Below are 21053 nucleotides of genomic sequence, written 5' to 3'. Positions count from 1 at the left end.
GACTCTCTTAGTTCACATTCCTGTGTGAGGTCACTGTTGCCTAGAATATTTGGCAAGCCTGGCTGGACCTGAAAGCTTTAGTCTCTATTATTCACTGTGCTAGATCCAATTCTCTTCAGCCAAACCTGTGTTGAGCCTTGGTCAGTGCCCTAGATGCCTCCTTTCCTTCTACTGAATTCTCTTATAAACTTTCCTGCCAGTTAGCCATAGTTCGCTCTACCACATTTCCATAACTTCAGACTTTGGAGAACAGGGATTATGATTTTCTTCTCTTTTCTCTTAAAAGGTCCCAGTGATGGTCTTGTGACACATCATCATCATCAAGTATTATAGATTAGTTTCCTGTGACTGCCATAACAAATTATCACAAGTAATTTGTGATAATCTACAAATTATCAAAAACCAAATTATCACAAACTAGGTGGCTTAAAACAATAGAAATTTTTTCTCTCAGAGTTCTGGAGGCTAGAAGTCCAAAATCAAGGTGTTGGCTGGACTGCACTCCCTCCAAAGGCTTTGGGGAGAATACTTCCTTGCCTTGTCCAGCTTCTGATGGTTCCTGCCAAGGATTCTTTAGCTGTGGTTGCATAACTCCAGTCTCTGCTTTCATTTTCACACGACCTTTTCATGTCTCTCTGTGTCTTCTCTTTTGTCTTTTATAAAGACACTTGTCTTTGGATTTAGGGTTCACCCCACTAATCCAGGTTGAGTTCATCTAGAGATCCTTAACTTTTTATCTGCAAAGACCTTTTTTCCAAATAAAGTGACCTTAGATTTCAGGGGTAAGGACATGGACATATTTTGTGGGCCCCTTTTCAACCTACTAAATGTTATTTTATAAATGGGGAAATGTAGGCTGAGGGAGATTAAGGGGTACATCCAAGGCAAATTAATTCCCCTCTACCACAGAGCTCTGCCCACTTGAGAAGGGCATCAGCTTTTATAAAACCTCACATACTAAAAAGGCCCTGTTAGACTCTTATCATAGGATAATTCGTTCCTGCTGGCCTTATATTTGCATAACTAAAGGGACTTCCTAGGACCACCTCTAGGAGGGCTTCTAGTTTTAGATGCAACTTCCCAAGCATCATGATATTACCACTACATTACCTCATAAAATTAAGGCCTACTGTCTTATGTTAAGAATATTAAATACTGGAGGATTGAAACCCATGGCCTTATTTTAATCAATAAGTTCAACCTGTCTCTGCCCCACTTTGGTAACTATTTCCCTGAATAGGAACAACAACACAGACTGGCTTGTGTTTCATCCCTATTATTATTCTCAACTTACCCTCATGTGCCTAATGTGAAATGCAAGAGTGAGAAGACTGAGAAATAGGGAGGTGAAATAATAAAAAGTCTGTTTCATAAATGTCCGTATAAAAGATTTCAAGTCTCCTGTAAAGGGAAGTCTACCAGGCTTTATCATAGTTCAGCTCAGAGATGGTTCTGTGGTTGTGGAGCTGGCCTCATAGGGATTCTTCACCAACTTGGCACACCGAAAAATCATCACCATTAGGAACAGAAACAGAAAAACAACGAAGGCAATGGCAAAGCCTTTGTCTACATCAACACTGCTGGACAGGCTTGAATCATCCATGGGAACATACAGCTCTCCCCTTGTCCGGCTGTAGCTACTTCCTCAGGAATATCTTCAGATTTGTCACATTCCTAGACAAAAGAGGACAAAACAACTTTATTGGTTTGAATATGTATGTATATATTTCCTTAATAATGCTATGTTGAAACCAGATGGTTTTCAAAAAAAATTAGCAAGATTTATTTGAGGCACTTACGAAACTGATAACATTAGTATAGGTGACCTTCAAGATATATGCATACACAAAAGCAGAAGAAATACCCCAAGGCAAAACAGTGTGCAAACATGTGTAACTCAGAAATCAACTGGGGATTCCTTGCTCTGTTAAATCCAGGTAAAATTGTCTTGAACACCCCAATTCTGTGTTAAGACCAAATCGTTCTCTAATATTTTTTTAAATTCTGAGTACTTACTGTAAATAATTTCTTGTGGAGTCTTTTTTTTTAATGGGAGGATGTCTCTCTTTTTAAACTAATTAATTACTTTATTGGCTGCGTTGGGTCTTCATTGCTGTGCACGGGCTTTCTCTAGTTGCAGTAAGGGGGGCTACTCTTCGCTGCGGTGTGTTGGCTTCTCATTCTGGTGGCTTGTCTTGTTGCAGAGGCTCTAGGCATGCAAGCTTCAGTAGTTGTGGCACACAGGCTCAATAGTTGTGGCTCGAGGGCTCTAGAGCACAGGCTCAGTAGTTATGGCGCATGGGCTTAATTGCTCCTCAGCATGTGGGGGATCTTCCTGGACCAGGGGTGGAACCCATGTCCCCTGCATTGGCAGGCAGATTCTTAACCACTGCGCCACCAGGGAAGCCCTTGTGGAGTCTTAACTTTCTAGGTATGAACATAAAATTATTTTGTTTTTTCTAATCACTATGTTTGTGTTGTCATTCCCATCTCTTAATGAAAAATCAAGTATGTCCCAGAAGTGATCAATATCAGTTATTAAAACTTAATTGTACTTCCCTGGCGGTCCAGTGGTTAAGAAGCTGTGCTTCCAATGCAGGGAGCATGGGTTTGATCCCTAGTTGGAGAACTAAGATCCTGCATGCTGTGTGGCATGGCCAAAAAAATTAAAAAACAAACAATCCACCAAAACAATACTGAAAAGAACAAAATCAGAGGACTCCCTCTTCTCAATTTCAAAACTCACTATAAAGCTAGAATTATTAAGATAGTATCTTATTAGCATAAGGATAGATGTATAGATCAGTGGAATGGAATTGAGAGTACAGAAATAAACTCATATATGTATTGTTAACTGATTTTTGATGGGGGTGCCAATACCATTCAATGAGGAAAGAAAACAAATGGTGCTTGGACAGCTGAAGAGCCATATGCAAAAGAACGAAGTTCGACTCTTACTTCACACCATATATAAATATTAACTCAAAATAGATCAAAGACCCAAATATAAGAACTAAAACTATAAAACTCAGAAGAAAACAAAGGAGTAAATTCTCATAACTTTGGATTTGGCAAAGGATTTTTACATATGACATCAAAATCACAGGCAACAAAAGAAAAAAAATAGATAAATTGGACTTCTTCAAAATTTAAAACTTTTGAGCTTCAAAAGACAATATTGAGAAAGTGAAAAACCCACACAATGGAAGAAAATGTTCATAAACCTTATATCTGATAAGGGACTTGTATGTAGAATATCTAAAGTATTCTTACAACTAAATAATAAGACAACCCAATTAAAAATTGGACAAAGATCTGAATAGGTATTTCTCTAAGGAATATATACAAATGGCCGATAAGCACATGAAAAGAAGCTCAACATCATTAGTCTTGGGGAGCTACTAATCAATAGGCATAAAGTTTCAGTGAAGGAAGATGAATAAGCTCTACAGATCTGCCATATGACATTGTACGTATAGTTAATGATAATGTATTGTACACTTAAAAATTTGTTAAGAAGGTAGATCTCATGTTAAGTGTTCTTACCATAATAAAATAAAATTTGAAAAATAAGAAAGAAAAGAGATTGGATGAAGCAGCCTGTGGCAGTACAGAAGAAGGCAGTATTGAGATTGAATTGAACAAGGGGGATTTTTTTTTTAAGATTTATTTTATTATTTATTTATTTTTAGCTGCGTTGGGTTTTCGTTGCTGTGCACAGGCCTTCTCTAGTTGTGACAAGCGGGGGCTACTCTTTGTTGCAGTGCATGGGCTTCTCATTGTGGTGGCTTCTATTGTTGTGGAGCACGCTCTCTAGGTGCATGGGCTTCAGTAGTTGCAGCTCACGGGCTCAGTAGTTATGGCTCACAGGCTCTAGAGCAAAGGCTCTGTAGTCGTGGTGCATGGGCTTAGTTGCTCCGTGGCATGTGGGATCTTCCTGGCCCAGGGATTGAAACTGTGTCCCCTGCATTGGCAGGCAGACTCTTAACCACTGAGCCACCAGGGAAATCCCAAGGGAGATTTTTTTTTTCTTGAGGACCAGATATAGACCACAGATAGGGACTAGCCTGGGAGTCACATAAAAGAGGATCTAGCCCAAGAGAGCTTCCTGCTAAGATGAAGTTACCTTAATAGAAAATGGCTGGAGGTGAACTTGGATTCAGCATTGTAAAGACCAGTCAGAGGAGAAACATTGACCTGGAGGGATCTGCAGTTAGATAACCCTAGTGAGGGAATTTCTGGGGAGCTCATGAAAAGCACATCAGGAGAGAAAGAACCCTGAACATCATCCAAGTCTAGAGAGAAAAAAATGCCAATAGATTTGTTTTGGAAAAATGGTTTAATGGGTCTTTTGGTGACACACATAGAAAACTGCTTTATAAAAGATTAGCTGGGATGGTAAGGAACTAAATTGCTCTGTAAAATAATATCAAGAATTGCGTTCATAATGGGCAGAGTTGTACCTTGGCAGAGAATTGTAAGAAAGTGTTCCTAAACTGAAGATGAGAGAAAAACTAGTCTGGTAGCTGGAAAGTGTGGGAAGATTGGTGGATATTTGTACCACCTTTAAGATATATACCTCATTTACACATGTATTACTTTCTTTACGTGACTTATCCTTTTTCCAGTGCTCTTTCAGGGCAGGGTCATGTGTATTTTTGTGTTCCACATTTCAGTGGCTTAACACTCTCTGCCTCTGTTAATATCCTTTTGGGCCTACTTCCCAAACATGTCTCAAATCAATTCCCTTTTCTTTATCCCTATGGCCACCACTGTGCTCTAGGTCATCAAATGCCAGACACCTGTAAATACTCTCTGATCGCCTGAGAACACTCTTATTCTCCTCCAAACCACAAAGCAATCTTTAATAAATGTAAAGCAATCAGCCCTCTGGTTAAAATCCTTCAGCGGCTTCCCACTGTCTTCAAAATTCTTAATGAGGTTTCAAGGCTGTTCACGATTTGGTCTCATCTTGATTCTTGCCACTCTCTCCCTTGTACTTTTTTACTCAGCAATGCTGGGCTTCTCACAGTTTCGTGAGTTTTGCATGATGCTCCTTTACCTCCAGGCCTTTTCTACTAACATTATCTTTGCATTACTCCCATCCTTCTACATTCAATTCTTAGGCCTTAGCTTAAATGTTAATTTCCTAGGGAGCTATTCTAGTAACATTCACTATAGTTTATTATAATTAGTTTCTGTCTTCTCTGATAAAATAGTAATCCTACATGAGACTAAGGACTGTATAGAATTTGTTTTTTATCTAAAAATCTGGCATATATTAGATGTTTAGTAAGTATTTGTTCAATGAATGACTGTAGCACTGTACTTTGCAAAAGTGAGCATGTAAATATGTTCATTGAACGAATGAATGACTTTGAGAATGTGGCACTGAATTAAGATCTAAAGGAATGGTGTTAGTAGAGTGGTAAAGAAGGAATCCAGACTTTAGTGGATTAAGCAGGAAAGGGCAGTGAGGAAATGAACACACCAAGATTTTAAATCATTTATGAGGAGTTTAACTAGGAAAGAAAGAAGCAGAATAGCAGCTAAAAGCCTATTGCAGAATCAAACAAGGGATTCCTTTTCAAAGGTAGAATAGAAAGGTATCAGGTAGGATGTGTTTGTTTGCAAGTGACAGAAAAGTCCACTTAAGTGAGATTAAACAATACATGAAATTTATTGACTTCTGAGAATAAAGTCCAGAGTAAGGATAACTTTAGGTATGGTTGGATCCAGCGATTCAAGGCATTATCAGGGTTCTGCCTTTATATGTCTACTTTTCTTCTATGTTGATTTTATACCCAGGCTGACTTCCCTATGGTAGCGAGAATGGCTCCAGAAAATCTAGACCTCACATATTCCCCCTTCATATTATCTCCTCTGCATCATTTCCAGAGGAAGAAAGAATACTTTCAGCATTCTTGTTTGCAAGTAATAGAAACGCGGTCTCCTTTACTTAAGCAAAAAAGTGTTTTTATTATAAAGAGATTAGGTGGCTTCCAGAATCAAGCAGGAGAAGTGGTCCTTTAAGATAAGCAGAAACCAAGAGAGGTCAGGCATTGGGAACCACAGCCAAGGTCAGCACAGGAAAAATCTAGTGAGGAAACTGTCGACACTGGACACTACCACCACTGGACAATGCTGCTGCTGAGCACTGCTGCTACTGTCCTTGGATACAGCTGCCTCTGCCATGCCTGAATTATAAATTGTGTCATCTTTGTGTCACTCAATATTCCAAACCCTGGCTGGAGCATCTGACTGGTCAAGGCTGAGTCACACACTAGCACTTTAGCCACCATGGGGTGGAAGAGGGAATATTTGGTGTCTCTGGGCACTGTAGTGAAAATGAGGTTCTGTCTCTCACAGACTCACATAAAAGAAGATTTCCTTCAAGTAAGAAGGGGGTTTGGATGTTGGGTAGACAAAAAAATGGCAAACATCAATTTTTTGGTCTTGGCCCCAATCTATCTCTATACTGTTTATAAAAGACTCACCTAAATTTTAAAGGAATAAAAACATTGAAAGTAAAATGTATACTAAGTAAATATTCACCAAAAGAAAACTGAAGTGCTATATTAATATCAGACAAAATAGACCTTAAGACCAGAAACATTATTAGGGATACAGAGGAATAAAAGATTATGATGAAGGGCAAAATTAAGTAGGAGGATGTAACAAATTGTATGCGCCGAATAAAATAGTCTCGAGAAATAAGAAAACAATAGGACTATAGGGAGAAATTGATAAAAATTGCCATTATGGTGGATAATCAACACATTCTTCTCAATCATTGATAGTTCAACTAGACAGAAATTAGTGAAGATATAGAATATTTGATTAATATGATTAACAAACTTGATTTATAGAACCATGAGTTTATAGAACCATGCCAACACTTAGCAAACTCATACTTTTCCATAAATTGTTTAATCACATTTGAGTTGGGTTTGGGGTTTTTTTGCTGGTCATGTGAAACTAAAAACACACTAATTCCATGTATTAAATCCCTTTCTGCTTAGCATAGCTAGAATGGTTTCTGCTCTCTGCAAATAAGCCTTGATGGATACAGATACCAAGCTGAGTTTATCCCAGAAGTGGAAGTGTAGTATGTATATATATATATATACACACACACCATATGAATACCTCAACTGTTGCAGAAAAAGCATTTGATAAACTTCAATACTAATATAAAATACCCATAATAATATTCTTAGCAAAATAAGGGTAGAAGTGAACACCTTTAACCCAATAAAGGTATCAACAAAAAAAATGTATAGCAAATATCCTACTTAATGGTCAAAAGTTGAAAGATTTTCCTTTTAAGATCAGGAACAAGACAGAGATGTTCACTAGCTACACTTTATTTAACATCATTCTGAAGTTTCTAGCCAGTGCAAGAAAATAAGATAAAGAAAAAAAGAATATAGCTACAAGGATTTAAAAAGAAGAAACAGAAATATTCATTATTCACAGATATCATTTCCTACAGAATAGTCTTCAGAAAATATGAGAAATAAGCAATTTAGCAAGGTGTCTGGATGAGATACAAAAGTCAGTTGCATTTCTAAATGCCAGTAACAAACAATAAACAAATGTAATTTTAAAAAGACACCATTGGGGGCTTCCTAGGTGGCGCAGTGGTTGCAGTGATTGAGAATCTGCCTGCCAATGCAGGAGACACGGGTTCGATCCCTGCTCCAGGAAGATTCCACATGCTGCAGAGCAACTAAGCCCGTGCGCCACAACTATTGAGCCTGCGCTTTAGAGCCCATGAGCCACAACTATTGAGCACCTGTGCTGCAACTACTGAAGCCCATGCGCCTAGAGCCTGTGCCGTGAAACAAGAGAAGCCATGGCAATGAGGAGCCCGCACATCGCAACGAAGAGTAGCCCCCACTCACCACAACTAAGAAGAAAGCCTGTGCACAGCAAAAAAAGACCCAACACAGCCAATAAAATAATAAATAAATAAATAAATTTATTTAAAAAAAAAAAAGATACCATTGGGAGTTCCCTGGTGGTCCAGTGGTTAGGACCCAGCGCTTTCATTGCCATGGCCCAGGTTCAATTCCTGGTTGGGGAATTGAGATCCTACAAGCCATGTGGTGTGGCCCCCCCCCCCAAAAAAAAAAGAGACTTTATTTACAATAGCATAAAAACATATAAGGTATTTAAAAATAAATCTAACAAAAGTTGAAAAGGATCTGTTTGGAAGAAATTATCAAACTTTACTGAAAGTCATTATAGAACACCTAAGTAAACAGAGAGATACTGGTGTGGCATGCTCAGGAGGCAGAAACATAGGACTGAAGTTCAGGGGTAAAGAAGAGCAAGATCTTCAGAGTTGATCGTCACCCCAGGATAGGATAGTTGAATCATAGGAGTAGATGAGATGATCAAGGAGAATTAGAAACAAGGGAATGTCTGCATTTATGGTGGAAGAAAGAGGTCAAGGAACCACATATGGATTAGTTACAAGTAGGAAAACTAGAAGAGATGAGAGAATTTCAGGGAGGGGATAGCTTGCAAACAGCTTCGTACGCTACAGAAGGATGGAAAACTTTCAATATCTGGAAATTTGAAAACATCAAGTTATCTTTGATTCTTCTTTTCCTCTAATTAAATCTGAATCCTGAACTTTGATTCAAAGGTCACTAGTTTTATTCAAACTTCTCACTCATAGCTGCTAAGTTGCAGTAAACTAATTTTGCTCCTGTTAGGCTGATATCTTTCCTCTTGCTTCCTTAAAAAGTAAAACACATTTTTATTGAAAAGAGAAAAGAAAAAGGATGATGTTGTTTTGGTTCCAAGTATGACATGTATGTTCTTGGCTCTTATTTTCAAATATAAGGATCTGATTCAGGTTTTATAGGGCCTGAAGTTGATACAAGTTGGAGGTCTCTCTTTAAGAAAAAGAATACAAGATTTTTAATACAAAATCAGGTCTAAACTTTTTTGAATGGGAAAAAAATCACAACAAATTATTGGAGACTTGGATATTCAGTTTCCATTCTTCTGAAACCTCTCAGGTAAAGTAGCTTTTCTTGACAGATACCAATGACAGATAAAGTGGTAAATTCAAGATCTGTTTTCCAAAGAGAAGACCTGCCCTAGAATATTTTAAAGTGGCTCTTAAATTCCTGTTTTGTTTGAGTTGAATAGTAGCACTGCTCAGGACTAGGATAGAGAAAAAGAGGTCGGGCATGAATCTATCGGTTTTTGTAGAATTTGGTCCTGCTAAAGTAAGAAACAGAGTAATAGTACTTATTTACAAACCTGCAGCAATGTCAGTCCCTCTTTCACTTAACACTTCCCAGAAAGATCAATCACCTTTTCCTTTCTTTGTGTTCTCTTCCCAAGTCACTTAATTTTTCCCATCTGTAGTGTCCTATGTTTCTTAAAAACAACAACAACAACAAAAACAACAAACCAAAACTTAAAAAGACCCAGATTTTTTCCTGACTGTAAGTTTAGTCTGAAGGGAGAGGTGATGGTGAAGAAACACAGTAATAAAGCTTTCTTACTATAGTCCCTAAAATCAAAGACATCCTCTAGCTAATAGGACTAACAGGTCCCCCCTTGTTTGCCTCAAAACAAGAGTATGCCCAAGGCACTCCCTCTCAGATGAGTTTCACTTTTCAATAAAAGCTCTAAGAAAAAAAAGCTCTTTACTTGCCTGTCATTTCTCCAGTATCCCCCAAGTTTGTAGAAAGGTGTTATTAAACTCAGAAGAATTGTTGGAATTATTCCCATAAAAACTTCACCAGGCAGGCAATTCCGGTAGTTATTTACCTTTTGAGAGAGTGATATCCAAGGTTGGCTGTTGGAAGGGCAGTCTCCTCCTACTCAAGGACATCTCCCGACAGCCTCTCCTCATTTCATCAACCCCTTCTTACAAAAGGAGAGTAGTTGGTGGCTCTCTCCCTTCCCCACTCCTACACTGAACTTAGAAGCTTCATGAATTGTTCAACTAAAACAGGATCGAGTTTCAGACACCCCCATTGTGAGTGAGAAAATGATCCCACTAGATTAAATTGGAGCCTAGATCAGGAGAAGTATATTTCCACAACTCTGCTAGGGCTGGGGCAGCCAAGCTTAATAGCTTAAGTAATACCTTCAAGTAGGATCACATGGGTGGTAGAAGTTGGGTCAGTAGTCAGTTTTTTTGGTCTGTGCAATGATTCTCTGCATTAGTAGCATCAACCGAGAAGTTGTTAGAAATGTGAATTCTTGAACCCCTATTCCAGCTTTTATGAATCAGGAACTTTGGAGGTGTTGGCACCTGTATTTTAACCGGTTCTCCTAGGTGATTGCAATATATGTTCAAGTTTGAGAATTACTTGCCGATAAGATCAGTGAAGCTCTAAAATCTCCCCTTTTCCTCAAGAATTTACTTAGGACATTTGGATCAGAAAAGTCAAAACTATTTCACTTAGCATTAGTCATTATACATGTATATATACCCCGCATGCAAAATTTACTACTATTTCCTCTAAGGTTTTATTTGGTTCATTAAAAAAAACTTCCATGGGGTGTGTGTGTGTGTGTGTGTGTGTGTGTGTGTGTGTGTGTGTATGCTTATAAGTACACAGTATATTTCTGGAGGGACACACTCTGGGGCTTCTAGGTGAGAACAGGGTAGCTTATATTGCACCATGGGGATATTATCTACTCAAAATTAATTTGTTTCAATTAGACAAAATTTTAAACTATTATCATACCTTAAAAAAGTAACTCTCCTGAAGGATGTGCTACATTCAATAAATATTTACTGAATGCCTACTATGTGTCAATCACTGTACTGGATCCTGGGGACAGAACGGAGAATGAGGTATAGTCCCAGCCCTCAAACTTTTATTTTCCCAGGTAACACTGATTATAGCAATTAAAAACTATTTTCACTTTCCAAATTTTTCTTGCCCTTGACCATACCATTTCAAATTGTGTGAAGGCATTGTGGGGAGGTAAGGGTATTATTGCTTTCTTTCCAGGGTAGGAAAAACTAAAGCCTGAAACAAAATCGGGGTTTGGGGCTCACTAAAATAGCTGCCATCTATTTAGTGATGGACCTTAAAACAAAATTGTTATAGCTTTCTGTTTTGTATAATTATAAACATAATGTAAAGTCATAGTACATTCAAACATTATAGACATACACACCAAAAGACAGAAATCTCCTATTAATCCCACTCTTTAGAGATACACTGTTAACAGTTGGGTGGATTTCTCCAGCTCCAATTTCTATATCCACCATCATTTATTATCATTTACAAAATAATACTTATTTTATGCCCTTTCATTTAACAGTATATCTTGGACATCTTTCCATTTTTATACATACAAATTCACTTCATTCTTTTTAATAGCTGCTGAGCACTCAGGTACTCCATTACCTAGATATCCCATGGTCCATTTTCTCTATGAGTGGGCATTTGGGTTGTCTTGAATTTATTATTATACCAACATTGCGTTGGATACCCTTGTACGTATATCTCTGGGTACTTGTGGAAATGTTTTGTGGGATAAATTCCTCAAAATATTAGAAATATAAATGCTGGGTTCCAGGATATGAACATCTAGAATTTTAATAGGTATTGCCAAATTACACACAACAAAGGTTATAGCAATTCATGCTCCATTCTTGTTTGTTTTTTTTAACAGTGTCACCAATATAGGTTACTTTCAATCTCTGAAATACTTGTCCATCTAATAGGCAAAAAATAATACCTTAGTCTCTTAAAAACTTGCATTTCTCTAAATACTATGGTATTTGAATTTCAATTGTTCGAACATCTTTTGTGGATTTCCTGTAACCTATCCTTTCCCTTCTTTTGGCTGGGCTATTCATGTTTTACTTACTGATTTGAAGATACAGATATATTAAAATGTATTTTTACCTACGGCTTTTTTGATTTGTGCTATTCCCAGTTCCTATCCTCTTTTGTCATGGAGTCGTATGCGCTATCTGTATATTTTGGAAGCTCATTGGTCGAATTGGTTGCAAACATTTTCTTCCATTCTGCAGGTTGTCGTTTCATTTTGTTTATGGTTTCCTTTGCTGTGTAAAAGCTTAAAAGTTTGATTAGGTCCCATTTGTTTATTTTTTATTTTTTAAATTTATTTATTTATTTATTGGCTGTGTTGGGTCTTCGTTGCTGCACACGGGCTTTCTCGGGGCTACTCTTCACTGTGGCGCACAGGCTGCTCATTGTTGTGGCTTCTCTTGTTGTGGAGCACGGGCCCTAGACGCGTGGGCTTCAACAGTTGTGGCACATGGGCTCAATAGTTGTGGCTCACGGGCTCTAGAGCACAGGCTCAATAGTTGTGGCGCACGGGCTTAGTTGCTCCGTGGCATGTGGAATCTTCCCAGAGCAGGGCTCAAACCTGTGTCCCCTGCATTGGCAGGCGGATTCTTAACCACTGCACTACCTAGGAAGTCCCCATTCGTTTATTTTTGCTTGTATTGCTATTGCCTTGGGAGACTGACCTAAGAGAACGATGCCATGACTTATGTCAGAGAATGTTTTGCCTATGTTCTCTTCTAGGAGTTTTATGGTGTCATGTCTTACTGAATATGTTTCAGTCTTTAAGCCATTTTAAGTTTATTTTTGTGTAGGGTGTGAGGAGTGTTCTAACTTCATAGATTTCCACGTGACTGAGACAGGCATTTCTTGAGGCATTCTTTGTGTCCTTTTTCTTATCTCTTTTAGTTTTTGTGCCATTATTCCTGCAACCACAAGTCTCCTGCTGCTGATGCACAAATTTAGGTCGAGGTCCCATCCTCTCTTTTGGGCAGATGGCCTGTGATTCCCTAGGCTTAATAAGCATTTTCATCTGGTTTTGCCACCAACCAATCCAACAACTGAACTTCAACTGAACAAATCAGAACTTTGTTATCACCTGTTTCTGTCATTGATCTCACCTAAAAGCCTTCTTTGACATCACAGCTTCCTTTCATTCCACATACAATTACATGGTAGGCCTTGTTGATTATTCTGTCACAACAGTATTCGTGACAATGATTTTCTTTTCGGTTTCATTGACCTATGTCAAGTCCTTGTCATTTCTCCCCTGGGTTTCTGCAGAAGTAGAATCCACCAGAGTGGATTTCCTGCTTCTAGTCTCTCCCCTCACCAAAATAACCTGGATCAGTGTTCTTTAAAATTTTAACTTCCAGAAGTAGGGTTTCCAGATAAAAGATGAATACTTTTTAGTATAAATATGTCATAGGCAGTATTGAGAACATATTGATACTAAAAAATTGTTTGTTGTTTATCTGAAATTCAAATTGGCCAGCTTGTATCTATTTTTTAAAAATATGGAACGCTTTATGAATTTGCATGTCATCCTTGTGCAGGGGCCATGCTAATCTTCTCTGTATCGTTCCAATTTCAGTATATGTGCTGCCGAGGCGAGCACCAGCTTGTATCTTTATTAGCTAAATCTGGCAACTGGATCTGGAGGGACTTAGTAAAACTGATGTATCTGTAGACTGCCATTTTAAGTAATTAAAAAAACTGGCTAACTGTGAACTTACTGAAAATTTTGTGATAGTTAAGAAATTAATAGTAGTAATGGTAACTTTAATATTAGCAAGCTGAAAACATGTGCAATAGGTCAGGTTTCACAATTGACCTTCTTTTTTCTTCTTAAAGATTTATTTATTTACTTACTTACTTATGGCTGCATTGGGTCCTTGTTGCTGCACACGGGCTTTCTCTAGTTGTGGTGAGCGGGGGATACTCTTCATTGCGATGCTCGGGCTTTTCATTACCGTGGCTTCTCTTGTTGCAGAGCACAGGCTCTAAGTGCATGGGCTTCAGTACTTGTGGCGCTTGGGCTCAGTAGCTGGTGGTGCACAGGCTTAGTTGCTCTGCGGCATGTGGGATATTCCTGGACCAGGGATCAAACCGTGTCCCCCTGCACTGGCAGGCGGATTCTTAACCACTGTACCACCAGGGAAGTCTTCACAATTGACTTCTTAGTTTTTATTTCTACTTAAATTAGAAAATCTAAATGTACAATGAGCTTGTCAGATATTGCAATGAGTGTCTGGTGGCTCCTAGATAATTCTGAACAGTTGAATCTAACATGGATCTAGCAACACCGGGAGCTTCTAATTGAAGACAGCTTTTAGTAGTGTTAGATCCTAAGTAGAAGAGCATATGGCAATCTCAAAAACTGAAGATTTCAACTTGGAAGAGAGTAGGAGTTTTATTCAATTGCATGGATTGCATTCAGCTCTGAAAAGCATTTTTTCCATTCAGTTGCAACATTTGGATGTGGTTTAAAATATATTTAACAATGTGTCATCTATTTTTTTTTCTCTGATGAAGAAAGAAAATTATCATTGGGAAATCATAAACTCTTGGCAGTCAAGGCATTTGCATAAAAGCCTGGTTTTCTTACAAAATCCTGATACTTAGTTCTCAGCATTAAAATCATGGCATTTAGAATTTGAAGCAATAATTCAGGTTAATAAAATAATGAAAATGTTGCTCAGATAAGCCATTTGAACCAGCCTACTTGGAAAAATTAAAATAGTTTTCGTTTATATTATCTGTATAGTAAAGAAGGGATTTTTACTCCAGCCCTTATTTAGATATTTCTGAGAGCACCTTCCCCACTACTGGCCTCCATACTTTATTATGAAAAAAGCAGTCTTCTAATATTTGCCTGTCTCTTCTCAAAGATTATGCTTACTGGCTGCTTTTACTATATAGGTAGTAATACATTTCAGTTTGCACTACTTTGTTCTATATTGAGTCAGAATCAGGAGAAATATTGTTTGACTACCAACTGTTCTCTGAATAAAACATAAAGTGAACTGATATTTTGCTTATAGTAGGAATAATATCCCTTTGTACACCCAAAGCTACAACTCTATCAGTTTTGATCATAAGCTACCCTTTTCAGATTTTCTCATACCTCACAAAATAATTTCTTAAATGAAAATTTTTCTAAATGAAAATGCCTTCTTCTGTAACCTGAATTTTTAATAATAAACCAAATAGGAAGTTTCTGGGCATCCTTCCTTGCGTACTGCATATATGCTCTGAAATGATTCCTATTGTGTACATCGGTTGTGTCCACTCCTAAGATAAAACGTCTGTTTAGCAAGTACAGAGTGATACACCATGATTTTGATGATAGTGATATTTGATTAGGGATTTTTGCCAATAGCTTGTTATACTTTCTCCAAGCAAAATATTTATCATTAACTGTGTAGCTAGTTGCACGTTATCTCTGAAACAAAGACCTTTACCATTTTTTAAAATATGAGGGATGTACGATCTTTTTTTATCCACAAGTTCATCTATTTCATTCTGGAAAACATTACTTTGCTTTTATTCCGGAAAAATACGTTTTTTTGGCAATGAGGTTATTGTATTTAGGTCAAAATTGACTTGAAATCTTTGATGGCTTTCCAAATCATTGACAAAATTTCCTAACAGTCAAAGTGTAGTGGGCAAGGGACAAATGGATGTTAGGCCAATAAAATCTGATTTTTAGATATTCATAGTTGTACTTCCTATTTCCTATTTATTTATTTATTTACTTATTTTTTGCTGCTTGGATGAACTTACCACATTTAAAGCCACATAATAATTCATTTCCTGGACTTCCTAGGTGGCACAGTGGTAAAGAATCTGCCTGCCAATGCAGGGGACACGGGTTCGAGCCCTGCTCTGCGAAGATTCCACATGCCAGGGAGCAACTATGCCTGTGTGCCACAACTGTTGAGCCTATGTGCCGCAACTATTGAAGCCCACATGCCTAGGGCTGATGCTTCACAACAAGAGAAGCCACTACAATGAGGAGCCTGCACACCACAATGAAGAGTAGCCCCCACTCGCAGCAACTAGAGAAAGCCCGTGTGCAGCAACAAAGACCCAACGTAGCCAATAAATAAATAAAATAAAATAAATTAATTAAAAAAATAATTCATTTCCTATATCTGCACTGCAGTCTTGTTTAATAGCTAGCTACCTTTGCTTCATAATTTTGAATTGAAGTACTTGTTACCTTTTTACACCACTACTTATGCTTCAGTGTACTTCTTTTGAGTGAATGATTTTCCTCTTTTTGATGAATTGGAAATACAACACAACAAATGGTAAAGAAAAATTTAATTTTAACAAATGTAAACAATAATATACAAATTATGTTAAAATACCTTGGCTGAGATAAACTATGCTGATAACTAAATGAAGAAATGGATCTATGTAATCTTTGTAGTACATATAGAACCTACAAGAATTCAAAGATGCTCAACAGCATAATGGAATTTCTGTTAAAATTAGAATTAAACTTACATTAGACAATTTGTGAAAGATGTGTGAAAAGATTAGTACCTTGTAGTGCTAAAACAGGGAGATGGGTGGAATATATTCCCAGAGTTGGACGTCTTTAGTTTGCCTTCCTCACCAGTACTTACCAGCTGGTGTCCCTTGCTTAACCTCTTTGCTTCTGTTTCCTTATCTGCAAAATGTAAATAATAATAGAATCTACCTCACAGTGTTGTTATGAGGATTAAATTAGTAAATACCTATAAAGCAGTTTGGACAGTGTCTGGCTCGAAGGGCTCAGTGCTTCCTATTATTAGAAAATAAATCTGTGCAATCGTCTTATCACTTCTCTACTAAAAACCCATCACTATGTCCCTATCATTGATCAAAGGAAGTTATTCCACTCTTATTTTTTAAAAAAGATTTAGTCTCTTAGCAATTTGTAAATTTATTTATTTATTTACTTTTATTTATTGGCTGCATTGGGTCTTTATTGCTGTGAGCTGGCTTTCTCTACTTTGGAGGGGGGACAGGGGACACTCTACCTTGTGGTGCACCAGCTTCTCATTTCAGTGGTTTCTCCTGTTGCAGAGCACAGGCTCTAGGTGCACAGGCTTCAGTAGTTTCGGTGCATGGGCTCAATAGTTGTGGCTTGTGGGCCCCAGAGCACAGGCTCAGTAGTTGTGGCCCACTGGGCCTAGCTGCTCTGTGGCATGTGGGATCGTCCCAGACCAGGGCTTGAACCTGTGTCCCCTGCATTGGCAGGCAGATTCTTAACCACTATGCTACCAAGGAAGCCCTATCCCACTTTTCTTTTTTTTAATTTATTTACTTTACTGATTGTGTTGGGTCTTTTTTGCTGTGCGCTGGCTTTCTTTAGTTGTGGTGAGTGGGGACTACTCTTGCTTGTGGTGCGCGGGCTCCTCATTGCTGTGGCTTCTCTTGTTGCAGAGCACAAGCTCTAGGCACGTGGGCTTCAGTAGCTGCAGCACATGGGCTCAGTAGTTGTGGCTCACGAGCTCTAAAGCGCAGGCTCAATAATTGTGGCGCACGGGCTTAGTTGCTCCTTGGCATGTGGGATCTTCCTGGAGCAGGGATGGAACCTGTGTCCCCTGCATTGGCAGGGGAATTCTTTTTTTTTTTTTTTTAATATTTTATTTTATTTTTTTATTATTTTTTTTTGGGGGTACACCAAGTTCAATCATCTGTTTTTACACACATTTCCCGGTATTCCCTCCCTTCCTTGACTCCCCCCCTTCGAGTCCCCCCCACCCTCCCCGCCCCAGTCCTCTAAGGCATCTTCCATCCGGCAGGGGAATTCTTAACCACTGTGCCACCTAGGAAGCCCAGCCCTATCCCACTCTTAATCAAAATACTTTCTTCATATCTCCCCCACCAGACCATGAGAGTCCAGATCCTCTTACACTACCAGTTCTATAGCGGGCATTCAAAACTTATTAAACTTCTTTCACAGGGGACAGAGGTCCTTAAAACAGGAAAAAACTAGAAAGGATTACAAATCACTAAGTGAAGTTTAAGCATTAGAGCACTGAAAGAAGGTTTACAAAACAAAACATCTACAGCGTGGCCAACCAGGCGAATCCACCACCCAGCGAAGCTTTTTAGTAAAATTGTTTTTCACTGACGTCACTCGATCACTGACCTCTAAGGCAGAAGAGGCGGGATTAGGGAGACAGCTGGACTTCTTCCTCGCCCTCCCTACTCCACTGGACGGGCGGGCGGTTCAGTGATCAGCCCCACCTCCGGCCGAATTGGCGCTTCCATTGGTCAGTTTTCCCGAGGAGGCTGGCCTTAGGGCTCACCCCGCCCCCCAGGGGCGGGTCTCTCCGCCGTAAGGGCTGGGGACGGGGCGGGGTGGGCGGGGCGTGTTGCTGCAGCCGCCATCTTGGATTCCGCGGTAGCGGCGGCGGCAGTACGGCGCCGCGTCTGGGGAGTGGCTCTCCCCTCCCCCTCCCCCCGGTACCGTGGCGGCGGCTCCTCCCACTGAGGGGGTGGTGCGGCGGCGGTGGCATCTACGGCCATGGCGGCGACTACCGCTAACCCCGGTGAGGAGACGGAGGACTGGGGTGCCCCTAATGGAGAAGGGGCTGAAGGGGTTGGCAATTGGGTAGACCCAGGGGCGAGGGGCCGTAGTTGGGGCTCAGGGCGCTGGGACGCGCGGGGACGGCCAAGGGGCGGTGGGGGAGGGGGAGTGACCTGGGGGAGGGGAGTGACCTGGGGGAGGGCCCGACCCTGGGGAACTGGGGAGACGAGGTGGAGGGGGGGAGCAGGCGTGTGAGAGTTGGGGATTCCTTGTCCGGAGTTTTGTTGGAGTGGCTGTCCGGGCGGGGCTGGCCGGTCTCCACTCTTGTGGTGGCTTTTTGGTGTGCGATGTGGTCCTCTTTCAACCCTCTGCCCACTGTGGACCTGCTCGATGCCGAATAACTGTGGCCAGAGTGGCTCATTTTACTTTAAAAGTAGTTTGGACCCAAAAGCGCTGGACCTTATTGCTGTTTAGCTGAGGTGTTACGTCCAAACGTTTAAATTTTAAAAATCTTTGAGTTTAACCCAGTTTCTTAAAAAAAAAAAAAAAAAAAAAGCCCTTCTCCCTCCCCGGGGGCTGTCCTTTGAAACTTGCGTTTGTGTATTAAGAGGTGCCTCTAGTGTCGTCAGCTGCTGAAGGCGGAGATTTGTGTAATGTTTGAGTTTCAGGATAGGTCTTGCCAATAGCCAAGCATCCAGGACCTCAGTTTAAACCTTGTTGGGTGGGTCAAAGCATTAAATTCAGTTCATGCTTTTTCTCAGTGAACATCTAAAGTGGGAGTTTGAACATTAATAAAAAAATCTAGCCAGTCATGTCTAAGATATGGAATGGGGTGTAGTGCAGCAGGTCTAGACAGATCAGGTCTTCAAATTCCTAGTCCCAGTCCTCTTTCCGGTACATTACAGTTATTTGTCGCTAGGAAGTACTTCATTTTAGGGATCCTAGTTTACTTTACTGACCTTGGCCATTTCCCAGAAATCCCTATCTTTGATAGCCTTAAAAAAGAAGCGGGTGGGGGGTGTGTGTGAGAATAACTTGAAAATACAGCAGTGGGAAGGATTCACTGTTGTTTCCTTATTAAAATTTAAATTGGATTTTTTTCATGTATCTAAAAGGCAGTATTATTTTGCAGTACCCAGGTTTTGCTGTTACAATTGAATCACTGTGAAATTTATTGTCTTTCTTACCATGTTTCTGGGAACAAACCTATTTAAAGAATTTAATTTATGTCAGTATCATATTTTTAAATCTTTAAAATTTTGTTTTAGAGGAAAAAGGAGATAAAGTTAATGGCTAAAATTCCATTGCAGGAATTGCTGAGTGATGGAATAAAATTGGAAAGATGCTATTACTAAGGCAAACCTGACCTTGAAGTAAAATAACCTATCTGTTAACTAGGGAGTAAATAAACAAGACTTTAGACTGATAACATATTGCAAAATACTTATATAACCCTAGTCAAGTTGCAAAGCATTTCTCTTATTAAAAGGTGGCCTGGGTAAACAAGTTTAGTGCATATGTCAGAAGATTTTTTTCCAGCAGTGTGGGTGGGGTTGCTTTATTTTGTTTTGTTTTTAAACAACAGTAACCAGAATGACAGTCTCTTGACCACATTTTCATTAGCTGATCAATATCAGCTTAAATCTGTAAGCAGAAAATACCATTTATTTGTTCAGAATCTTTGCTTATGATGAAACACTTTGTGTATTGCCTTTTGGCAGCCTGCTTCTGCAGTTTTTAGGTTTCTTTTTTGGTGTTGGAGAATTCTCCCATCTCTTCCAAGTTATTGATCCCAAGTTCAACACATGATAATTAAATTAGAAAGTGCATTTTCTTCCTTCAAGTCTCCTTTTGCCCCTTTGTATCAAAAGGAAGAGATCATAGCTGCATTGTGGAATTTTGGTAGCCTGTTGCATTTTGGGAAATGAGAACCATAAATGTAGGGACACAGGTGGAAATGTACTGTTCTCAGTGAAAAGAAAGTAAATGGTTTTCAGGTCAGAATTCTTTGTTGCATGGTCAAACTTTTTTTCCTTAGAGTCATTTTCGGGACTAGGGACATCAGACGTATTTTTTTTGGAGTTCTTTTCTGCTTTGTCTTTTTTGCTAGTTAAGTTTCCCTATGGTTCTTGTTTGTTCTGTTGTTACATACATCTGCAAAGAATTTTGGTAATAATTATTTAACTCTTCTAAACTTCGTTTAAGTTAATCCTTAGCGTTAATAACAATACTTGATCATTTTAGTTGTATTTAGAGTTTGATTTAGAGACTGTTGGTGGCCCTTCAGGGTCTTGCAGGGGCCTCTGGGTCCTTTGCATTTTTACTATGTCTTAACATGGTGTTGGAACAAAAGAAGAGTAAGATATGGTTTATACTCCACTCTCTAAAAGTTATGTTGAAGTAATAGTTCTAATGTGGTGGCGGCTTTTTTCTGTGTAATTGATAATTCTTCATATTCTATTATTTTTACTAATTCTACTTACCATTGGCAAGTAGAAGTGGATGGGTAGGTGGTCCATGAAGCCTTAGGCTGTATCTTTCTTGTCTATGGAATACTAAAAATTTTGAGAAACATTTTGAAAATTGCATGTGATTTGTAATGCATTGGCTGAGGCACAGATTGGGAACAGATTAGTTATTTGATTTATAATTCAGTATTCAAACCAGAGACAGAGTGTAGGTTTTTTCTCCCTTGATTCTGGTATTCTCTTCCA

General features: G+C 39.1%; 2 protein-coding genes and 1 non-coding gene across 6 annotated transcripts in view; 1 reads left to right on the top strand and 2 right to left on the bottom strand.

The window, feature by feature from the left end:
* Nucleotides 1-1280: 1280 nt before the first annotated feature.
* CTXND2 (cortexin domain containing 2) lies at nucleotides 1281-18015 on the bottom strand. The gene is made up of 2 exons (XM_057745837.1): nucleotides 17959-18015; nucleotides 1281-1674 (listed from the first exon to the last, which is right to left on the bottom strand). The coding sequence occupies exon 2, from the start codon at nucleotides 1601-1603 to the stop codon at nucleotides 1436-1438; it is 168 nt and encodes a 55-aa protein (XP_057601820.1). The 5' UTR covers nucleotides 1604-1674; nucleotides 17959-18015; the 3' UTR covers nucleotides 1281-1435.
* LOC130842390 (U6 spliceosomal RNA) lies at nucleotides 13319-13425 on the bottom strand. Its single transcript, XR_009050418.1, has one exon. It is a non-coding gene; the product is annotated as a U6 spliceosomal RNA (small nuclear RNA).
* A 191-nt stretch (nucleotides 18016-18206) lies between the features above and the next one.
* Nucleotides 18207-21053, top strand: part of ARNT (aryl hydrocarbon receptor nuclear translocator) — a 62121-nt gene continuing 59274 nt past the window's right edge. For all 4 annotated transcript variants that reach the window (XM_057722402.1, XM_057722397.1, XM_057722389.1 and 1 more), the window contains exon 1: nucleotides 18207-18361. In XM_057722402.1, the coding sequence (XP_057578385.1) occupies nucleotides 18337-18361 (25 nt within the window). In that variant the 5' untranslated portion in view covers nucleotides 18207-18336. The remainder of the gene's footprint in view (nucleotides 18362-21053) is intronic.

This window comes from Hippopotamus amphibius, chromosome 1, assembly GCF_030028045.1.
Source record: "Hippopotamus amphibius kiboko isolate mHipAmp2 chromosome 1, mHipAmp2.hap2, whole genome shotgun sequence".
Classification (NCBI taxonomy): Eukaryota; Metazoa; Chordata; class Mammalia; order Artiodactyla; family Hippopotamidae; genus Hippopotamus; species Hippopotamus amphibius.
Note: the sequence above shows the minus strand (reverse complement) of the source record. Positions and strands in the feature narration are given on the sequence as shown.